General features: G+C 30.5%; 1 protein-coding gene and 1 long non-coding RNA gene across 3 annotated transcripts; one reads left to right on the plus strand and one right to left on the minus strand.

Moving 5' to 3' along the window:
• The first annotated feature begins 1,206 nt into the window (after positions 1 to 1,206).
• Positions 1,207 to 5,137, plus strand: LOC145609433 (S-adenosyl-L-methionine:benzoic acid/salicylic acid carboxyl methyltransferase 1-like). Its single transcript, XM_081664920.1, has 4 exons — positions 1,207 to 1,299; positions 2,588 to 2,995; positions 3,882 to 4,136; positions 4,784 to 5,137. The coding sequence occupies exons 1-4, from the start codon at positions 1,213 to 1,215 to the stop codon at positions 5,135 to 5,137; spliced, it is 1,104 nt and encodes a 367-aa protein (XP_081521046.1). The 5' UTR covers positions 1,207 to 1,212.
• Positions 5,138 to 7,858: 2,721 nt separating this feature from the next.
• LOC145609410 (uncharacterized) lies at positions 7,859 to 10,568 on the minus strand. 2 transcript variants are annotated; one of them, XR_014106026.1, is made up of 6 exons: positions 10,335 to 10,568; positions 10,020 to 10,074; positions 9,777 to 9,863; positions 8,744 to 8,855; positions 8,288 to 8,392; positions 7,859 to 8,173 (listed from the first exon to the last, which is right to left on the minus strand). It is a non-coding gene; the product is annotated as an uncharacterized LOC145609410 (long non-coding RNA). The 2 variants fall into 2 exon arrangements; XR_014106025.1 differs by having other exon boundaries at positions 10,020 to 10,107.
• Between the last annotated feature and the right edge of the window lie 284 nt (positions 10,569 to 10,852).

Consider the following 10,852-nt stretch of genomic DNA (forward strand, 5'->3'; position numbering starts at 1 on the left):
GCGTTATTGGGCCCATTTTTTAACTTTCTCACTTTATTACTCTCCTAATTACCTTCTCTCTCTTCCCTAATCAACCTCCCCTCAATTCTCACTAAAAAAATTCAAGAGAACAACTCAATCAATTGAACACAAATTCTTAATTATTTATGTAATGTTTCACACTTTCCTTTTAATTCATTGTTTGTTGTATTTGTTTACAAGTTTTAATTTAACGCAATTAACATAATTAGGGTGTAAATTAGTGATTCGGATTAGGGTTTATGGGTTCACAAAATTGGGGGTTTTGATTTTTAGGGTTTAGGGGTTCAATTGAGTTCTAGGTTTCGGTTTTTTTTACTTTAAGATTGAATTCAATTGCATTTTAATTACTAATTGGTCATTGTAATTGGTAGGATGTCTAATTGGTCATTGTAATTGGTAGGATTTCTAAATTTGTGGGTTTGATTTCAAGGGTTTAGGAGAAGTTGATTAGGGAGGAGAGAGAATGTAATTAGGGGAGTTAATTAAGTGGGAAAAGTGAAAAAGTGGGCCCCATTAACGTTTTTTTGGACGGAAAACGTTAATGGGTAGTGCTACCCAAACGTTTTGTAACTTTCGGGTAGTTCTTAACAAATAAAAAAAATGGGTAGTTGTTCACAAATCACCCTATCTTTAGGGTAGTTCTAGACAAATTTTTCTATATATTGTTGCCAACTTGCCATGTTATTTGTAAAGCACGTGCAATTGTATCCTCAAAAATCACATAGAGTACAATGATTGTTTCAACTAACTTATATATACTGTTGCCATGTTTTAATAGTTAAAAAGCATAAAATTACTTTTTGTTTATTCTTCACATATGTACGACATTCCCAACAACAAAAAGTTTTATTTATTTAAATGGAAAAAACGTGACATAGTGCTCCTCAATTATATAGTGAATTACAACATGCACAAAACTACAAAACTTTTATTATATATGATAAGAAATGATTTACTTATTGTAAATGGGAACACAAATAAATATTGTCATATCTTATTAATTTTTTTTGTGGTACTGAATAGTTATGTCCCAAGGCTAAAAAAATGAAGAACCTTTAGTATAAATAATGGTCACATTTACAAGGTTATAGCACATAATTTTTTTTGCATAGCTCATTCAAAGGTTATAACACGTTAAAAAGAGGCATAATCACGTAAGAGTAAGGAAGGAAAAGAGGAGAGAAAGAGAAAATGGTTATGGCAACTGAGTTGAAGCAAGTATTTCGCATGAACGAGGGTACTAATGATATCAGCTATGCAAAAACGTCGTATATTCAGGTAGTTAGTTAGTTTTATTTTATAATGCATGTCATTAGATAACAATAATAAATGCATATTTTTATTATATCTACACACATGTCTCATTATAAAGGCGTTTTTAAATCTTTACATAGTATCATATGGAGTCGAGAGTTCCTGGCTACATAATTGTTATGTCACGAAATATACATTTACATCCAAAGTATTTTACAAGCTTCTAAATTTCTAATATAAGACTTCATTTGAATCATAAACACGTAAATTTTACACTTTGATGCATAAGGTTTACTTGCCCTCCTACGATCAAATATACTTAATTATAGATAGTTAAATAATAATTATTTAACTATATATACCATAGTTGAAAGGGTTAGATACAAGTATGTGTGCAACTCATGCAAAACTCTATTGAATTAAATTTATTGTTATCTACTGCTACTTCCGTTAATGGTTATCTGCAAGTTTGGGATATTATTTGAGATATATAAAAAATTCTAAAATTGCAGATAACCATTAACGGAGATAGTAATATAAATCTCGTCATTTTTTTAAGTGACACTCTTAGTTTTCACGCATGCGGATTCATGCATGTGTTTGACCATGCTCTTTATATTAATGTTTTAAATTGTCTCTTAGTAAAAATTTTATAAAATTGTAATATAAAAGTATACGTACGTGATTAGTTAATGATTTGTTAGTAAGAAAATTAAGGCAAGGCGTTTGATCGAATAAAGAAAAAAATAATATGTGTGTGTCAATTTAAAAAAATAGAGAGTGATTAAGAATTAAGACCTTAATCACGAATGATACATAAAATAGAGGGAATAATTAAGGATTAAGACCTTAATCACAAATGATACATAAAAAGCTTTTAGTCCATGGCTCCATGCCATTATCTTAACATTAAACTCTTGAGATCTACCAACCTCTTTTCAAGTAACCACATAAAGCTATTGTTCTAAGATAGACTCTACTCTTTTCATCTCATTTCCAATTATTTCAGGAAAAATAAGTTCAGATAAGAGTTAATAAAAGATGACTACCATAAATTACATATTTTGGTGCAAGTTGTAATTCTCTTTGAATTGTCATAGATGTGGTGAAAATTAAGGCTGGGCCATGCCTAAGCATTAAATTCCATGACCGAATTCATATATAACATAATGTTGGACTTGTTGGGTCAAATAAACTTTTGAGTTTTTTTTAGCCGGGTTTGAGTTTTTAACTAAAAATGTGTTTTAGGGTTGACGAGCACTTTTTCCGTGGTAACGCCCACTAATCAAGAATTTGAATTTTGATGCAACAGAAGCAGGTATTAACATTAACAAAACCATTGAAAGAACAAGCTATAAGGGAGTCATATTGCAAGAATCTCCCAAAAACAATGTGCATAGCTGACTTGGGTTGTTCCTCCGCCGAGCTAAACACCTTGAGTTTGATCACCGAGCTTATAGACACCGTCGAAAAGGCACGTCGAAAGCTTGGAAACAAGCCCCAAGAGTATCAAGTCTACTTGAATGATCTTCCAGGAAATGATTTTAACACAATCTTTAGGTCATTGGGAAATTTTGAAGATAAGCTTAAGAAAAAAATGGGAGATGATTTTGGTTATTGTTTTGTGAGTGGTGTACCTGGCTCTTTCTATGGTAGACTTTTTCCTTCAAACCACCTGCATTTTGTCCACTCCTCATATAGTGTCCATTGGTTGTCTAAGGTGATGTCTCTATCTATCTATCTATCTATCTTTTTTTTTTTTTTACCCCAATTGTATTATGCTCTATAAACTTTAATTTTGTCCATATATTTTTTAGTAAGAAAAACATACATTTTTTTTGGCTATATTTTTATGTCAAACAACTACATACATGGACGAACTAGATTGATCCAAAAAAAATTGAAGGGTCAAGATTGAAAACGGTTATAATGGCTATATTTTTATTGTAGCTATCGAAAAGTCTTCCCAATTGTAGTATAATGATAATAATGAGATGAAAATTTTAATTTCAAGTCACATATAGTTGTATTTTTTAAGGCATATATAACATAAAATAATTGTTGTAAATTTGAATTCAATATAATAAAGTATCATAATGAAATCAGGTTGTTTAGATTAAAGTTAACTCATTATTATAATTCAAAGAAAAGTCATACGTAATGTTCAATCACACTCTTTTAGGTTGATTAAGTATTAGTTCCATTCAATCATGCCTTGATAAATACTTTCTTTGTTCTTCTTTACTTGACATGCTTCTTTTATTAAGTTTGTTATAGCACAAGTTTAATAACGAATATTTATAATAACTAACGACAAATAAAAATTATAAAATTTTGATATTATAAAAATATAGTACGGTGATTCTAACAGAATCCTACACGATGTATGACTAAGTTTTATCATAATTACAAATAAAAAGCGTGTCAAAAAAAAACAATTAAAATAAAGATCATAATGTCATATTCATGTGACTCATGTCTAATGTCAATCTTATTGCGTTGTCGATCTAGACAATTAGTTACGTGTACATACCATGTTGATAGTTTGGATTTTAATCAATTTGGTCCGACAAAGTTTAATTTGGTGTTTGATGATTTTGAAACAGATACCAAAAGGGATAGAGAACAACAAGGGAAATGTTTACATATCAAAGACTAGTCCCTCTAATGTGGTTAAAGCTTACTCTGATCAATTTGAAAATGATTTTTCGACGTTTTTAAGCCGTCGATCTGAAGAAGTAGTAGCAGGAGGGATGATGGTGCTAACAATGTTGGGAAGAAAAACTGAAGAACTATATAGCAAGGAATCATGCTACATGTATGACCTTCTTGCTACAGCTCTCAATAGTATGGTGTTTGAGGTACGTAATCATAATACACATTTTCTGTATTTTTTCCCTTACGTGATAAACGTATTAGTTGATATATGATGCTAGTATTTGATAATATAAGATATAATATTTTAAATTTGATGGCAATAAAATTAAGTGTAATTGTGTATAAGCAAATTTAAGTATATAAAAAAAAATGCAAATCCTCTCATATATATTAGAAGTGATTATTGCATGTAAAAAATAATGATTGACTGAAATTATATATATGACGATGATATAATAGAATTATTTAAAATATATAGATGCACGAAAGTAGAAATGTAAATGGTATGTGATTCAATTGTAACACGAAGTACTTTAATTTATATACAGTAAGATTATCAAGCATAATGCGTAAAATTTTCTCAATCGAAATAAAAGAGATAATTGTAAGTAAAAGATTAAATTTTGATTAGATTCATTACAAAAATGACTAAGGAGGAGTGCAATTTAATTTGTTGCATTTTATACAATTAACATGAACAAATGTATATGTACTTCTACATAATAGTTAATAAATCGAATAATTAACGTTAAGTTATGTAACAAATTAAAGCCTAGGATAATCTTCCTTACGAATCAAAGAATTTAGAACTATTCGATAAAAAAATGATATAATGTACGTATATTTGCAGGGTTTAATAGACGAAGAGAAGTTAAATGCATACAACATCCCTCAATACCCTCCATCAGCAGCAGAGTTGAGTAATTTGGTTGAGAAAGAAGGATCTTTTAGTTTCGATCAAGTTCATGTTTGTGAAGTTAGTTGGGAAGCAAACGAATGCTATAAGTATTCATCAAAGGATTCCGAACATTACGACTTTTATAAGTGCATGAGATCTGTGGTTGAGCCCTTACTCACAAGTCATTTCGGCGAAGCCATTATTGAAGAGATTTTCAAGAGATACAAGGTGCTCATACAAAACGCAATGGCATTAGAAAACAATGTGTTCATCAACGTTACCATATCCCTCACTAGAAAGGGATAATTATATTTAATTATCTTTAATTTTGCACTTCGTACTTATAATAAATTCGACATTGATATTAACGTATGATATTAGAGTTGTGGATTGCTTCTTGTGTTTGCCTTATCGGAGTTTATTCTAGCTAGTATTTTCAAATAATACTCCATATATATATGTATGAAATTATATATGCAAAATATTGTGCTTAAATTTGATTGTATAAGGCATTGCATGATGCATGTAACTTTATAATTTTGCATCGGAATTCCATACTACTCATAAGGAAAACTTAATAATTAGTGACCGGTATATTTTTTAAAAGTCTTTCAAACGAAGAGCAACGCCAACCTCAGCTCATGATATTGCTAGCTCAGATCACGCCCACGTAGTTAATTAATTAGACACTAATTATAATTTTTGAAGATGTGTTGACTTTATTTACTAATTTTTATTAAATAAAAATAGGAAATTTTGACAATTTACCACCTTCTATTATGCCAACTTTATTTTATTTTTTTTATTTTATTTTATTTTTTTTTTTTGAAAATTACCAACTTCTATTTTCAAAAACATCAAAAGTTACCACCTTCTCCCTATTTTCTCTCTTTTTAAACTTTTTTTCTTACAATGAAAACAAAATTATGCACATATAACTCCCTTTAACAAAAGATGTAATGGTTAGAAGTATTCTCATTCTTACCTCTCATTAATTACCAAATTCTAAAATAAGTTCATTTAATAATAGATTTTATATTAAAGTTTGTGGCTATTAATTAACATAAATGTCATAACATTTAGTAGGGCCATCAACTTTGAAGTTTAATTATAAAAGGTAACCAAAATTTGGACTAATTAAAGAGCACCAACACAGACAAAACAAACAAAAAAAACCCTCAATTTTTTTTACAAGGAAGATGATGAAGACAAAGAAATATGTTGTTGATGTAGTTTTGCTATTGCTGGCCATTGCCATACTTGTCATGGTGTTCGGCACCGGTGTGGCTGCATCGGAATGCGCAGAATTCGGCCTATCTTGCAATGATAAACCGTGTTGCAAGGATTACAGTTGCGTCAGCATCTTCAATGACCCAACTAGGTTTTGCACACACTAGGGCTGCTTGCGGTTTTGTTGTTGCCGCGACTGGTTTAGTATGGTACACTACTTTAGGCCAGTAACTTAGATTGGACCGCCTTTTCATATCTACCTAAATTAAATAAATAAGCTACTCCTACAAATTTGGATTCTACTTTTAAGTTTATTTTAATTAATCGCTAGAAAAGATGCAAAGAGATCGAAAATCAGTGTTCATGTCAAGCTTGAATCAGTGGAGTATGAGATATGCCAAATATGCAAATTAGTTATGATTTTGGTTGTAAAAATTTATGATATTTTCTCTATATCTGTGGTTTACAAATCTTTATTATTGCAGGTGTCATATGGCTATTATTTAATGATATTATTACCCCGTTCAAAAAAAGTAAAAAAAAGGTGATATTAACAAGCTTGTTGTATGTGTTCTAGTACTGGCATAGCTTGTACCATAATGCATTATATGTTGTTTGATTAATTTTAATGAAGTGTTCATTTGTGTTTCAAATTCTGTTTTTCATAAATCATAAGTATTTTATACCCTTACATTTGTTAAACTATGACGTAATTGATCGAATTAATTAAAAAAGCATGATAAAATCATGTGTTGGACATTGAAATTAGTTATTAAATACTTCCTCCATCACATAATGCTGTGTCTGTAATTTTTTATTTTTTACTTTTTATTTTTTTTTATTTTTATTTTTATTTTTTGTGTCCCAAAATATTGTGCTTATTCTACATTAATTTCATGCAAAGATACCTTCATACTTTTTTAAATTATTATGAAAACCATTATATGCCTCAACCATGAAAACCAATTATTTATAAACTTATATCTATAACCTTCATAACAAAGTGTTGAATTGTTATTGTATTTTGAATTGATTATCAAGTAATCATTGAATATGATTAAAGGCAACTTCAAAGAAGGGCAACGGCGGCCTCAGCTCATGACATTATTGCTAGCTCAGATCACGGTCTTGTAGTTAATTAATTAGACACTAATTAAAATTTTTTAAGAGGGATAGATGTATTAAATTTAGTAATTATAATTTTAAATATATTTCATTATAATATATAGACAAAACACCAAAAAAATAAGAAAAACATACACCTTAATAAACAAATTAAAGAAATTGTGTCGAAATGAATCATTAGACTCTTGAAGTATACTTTTTTAATTGTTTAGTTTAACCATTGAAGGAAACTCTAGAATATGTTTGGGAAGGGCTTTTTTTTTGCTTGGAAATAATGGAATCAATCAAACCATTATGTAATAGCCCTCTTAGAGCCAAATTTCGCCTTCTTAGGCAAAGAGGGCGACTTTTAAATCGCCCTGAAGTCGCCCTCTTAGCATCGTTGTATTAGCTTCGCAAGGCAATTTAGATGTTTCGCCCTCTTCGTATGAGATCAAAGAAGGCAAAAAATTTCACCCTCTTTGATCTCAAAGAAGGCGAAATTTTTTGCCCTCTTTGACCGATTCAAGCAGGGCAACTAGTTTTTTCGCCCTATGAAATCAACTCAAACAGGGCACCTTAGTCGTCCTCTTTGTCAGTTATCAAGAAGGGCGAAGCAAAAAAATCGCCCTGTTTGTTATTTTTTTAATTTTTTTTTTTTTTAAAAAAATAGTTCTCTTGTACAGGGCATATTTTATAATATATAAATAAGTAATACAATTAATTATATAATTATGTAATCAACATTATTTATTAGCAAAAAGTATATTACAATGCAAGAGAATGTCTTTACAAGAAACATGCTACTTGTACAACAAACATAATTAAGCTAACATAATGCACAACTACAATATAATTATCACTCCATCGCTAGTAAAGCTGAAATTTATGGTTTGAGTGTCCTTGGACTTGTCTTCACTTGTCTTCCACATTAGAGCTGCAATTAATCATCAGAATTCAGTTTTACTCTTCAATTCAATTATTCCAGTAATGTTGTTACTCCATTTTCTGAAGGAATCAAAGAATCGAAAGTTTAACAGAAGAGGGTAAATAGTGAAAGAAAAGAATAAAAATGCTATAGGTTATTAATACATACAAAAGCATTAGAAATTCAGATCTGACCTTGCCCAACAAGTATTGCAGAATAGATGTCTACAAAGTTATCTGTTCAAAGTTATCCCACAAAGTAATCTGTCCAACAAAACTCAAGCTCATGCAGCTCATAGCCTGCATAGGAGGTTTTTAACAATGAAAAAGTTACTGACTCCCAGAAAAGTTAACAGATAATAAATATTCTAAACAAACATTCATATTGCATAAACATCAATAAAACCAATAAGATAGCATACAACATTCGGCATAACCAAGCAAATTCTTCAATGATAGCATCAGGTCTTAGACAGTGTAAAGTCAGATGAAAAGGCGCATGACAAATACTATACATACTATTAACCTTGCTAAGGAAAGAACCAAGCTTCTATGAGCAGATTGAGCTTTTCACTGACAACTTGAACAGGTTATTCTGAAGAACAAAAAAAGTTCTATGCAAATGTAAAAATCCATGATGTTGCTTTTTACCTTCATTCTCTTCACGAAATCAATGGCAGGTTGATCCAAGTAACTATCATCCGGATAAAGTGCCAAGGCATGACCAATGAAATCAATTGTATCATCCTCTAATCCATATTTTCTACACCAAACAAGAAAAATTTTAGGCAAATTATAAGGTGATTTGTTCTTATTCACAAACAATACTATCAACATTAGAACTATTAATTAACATTTCCTTAGACTAATAGTTACAACTTTCATAGACAAAAGAACAGAATTTAAAATAATCAAGGAATAAGATGAAATATTATGAACTCTTGCAGTAATCTTGCTTAAGTCCAACCCTTCGTGAGACTTAGGGTCATTATATTCATAATCTTGCACGTAAATGAAGAACTTTCTAGCACGCCTTTTTTCGAAAAGCCCCATCAAAGGAGATTTCAGAGCCTCAACATCCACACAAACATAGGGAAATTCAATGGGAAATTCCACACAAACTAAAGACACTTCATCTCATTAGATAAACACACATTGGTGAATTAGACCTTCGTGAAAGAAAAAATAAAAGAGGCAATGCTAACACCTTAGCCTGTTTCAACACTCACCAGCATAATATCTCATTAGACGAACACACATTGGTAATTCGGCTTTAGCAGCTTGCTCATATGGCTTTAGCCAGTTCAGAAATTGCAATTACACACATCAATTTTCAAATTCCAAGACCAATATTAACAAGAAACATGCTGCTTAAAATTAGAATCGTTAAACTCAACCAAACTGATAGAAAATTGGTCATTCATAACCAATTTTTTGATAAAAGCAGATTCACAATTATAAAAAAAAAAAAAAAAAATGCAGCTGAACAAATCTCAGATTATAGACATGTATAATGAAAAAATAAACAATTAATTAAAAAAGCAATAAATTATTCAAATAATACCAGAATTTAGCGACTTGACTAAGGAATTTGAGCAGTGAACCAAACTAATTGTGCTTCAAACCCTAAATTAAATATAATGAGACGATTAATTAGCAGTAAATTGATAATTTAACACATTACCTAAGAAGGTGCTTCAATAGAGGAAATTGCTTCAGCAGAGGAAAAAGCTCACAGGCTGCTTCAATGGAGGAGAAAGCTCAGAACTCGCTGCAATCACGACAATTGAGCTTAACTCCATAAATTTCGCATAATATGCAACAAATTTCGAATCCTAACAACAATTTATAAAAAATTCGAACAAATTAACAAGTAGTAAACCCTAGATTTTGAAATTTATATATTTGATAATTTAAGAAATACTACCTGATAAACTGATTTGATGGAGGAGCTACTTCAATTGGAGGACAAAGCTCAGAAGCTGCTTCAATGGAGAAGAAAGCTAGTAAATCGCCTCAAATTGACAAAAAAATTGACAAATTTAGAGCAATACTAACATGCAGGAACAAATTGAAAAAGAAAAATCAACAAATTTAGAGCAATACTAACATGCAGGAACAAATTGAAAAAAAAAATCAACAAATTGACAAAAAAATCAACAAATTAAGAGCAAGGATTTCGAGAATCAACAAATTCTTACAAATCAAAAGCTTAATCACATAGTTTTGAGCCAAAATTTACCAAAATTTTGAGACACCTGAACGACTTGCAATATGACCGACTTCGAGCAATGATTTGGAGCAAAATCTGACTTGCAATCTGACCGACTTCGAGCAATGAATCAGAGTGAAGAATCTGAACGTCTATTAGGAGTGAAGAATTAGAGCAAAGAATTAGGTCGAAGAATTAGAGCGAAAAATCTGAACGAAGTTTTAGGGTTCATACATTTTTGGGGGAAAACGTTTAACTTTTTAATTTTTTATGTCCTTTTGTTTTGACAGAGAAAACCATTGTTTTATTTTATTAAAAATTTTATTGACCAACGAGGGCAAAAAAGGAATTCGCCCTTTTTGCTATTGACCAACGAGGGCGAAAATGGAATTCGCCCTGTTTGTTTCTTTTTTGTTTTGTAAAATAGAAAAAACGTTTACTCTGTAATGTTTGTCGTTGATTTATTTTATTGAACAATGAGGGCGAAAATGAAATTCGCCCTCTTTGCTCTATTATAGAGGACGATTTTGTGAATTCGCCCTCTTTGC

The sequence above is a fragment of the Chenopodium album genome, chromosome 23 (genome assembly GCF_948465745.1).
Source record: "Chenopodium album chromosome 23, dcCheAlbu1.1, whole genome shotgun sequence".
NCBI lineage: Eukaryota > Viridiplantae > Streptophyta > Magnoliopsida > Caryophyllales > Amaranthaceae > Chenopodium > Chenopodium album.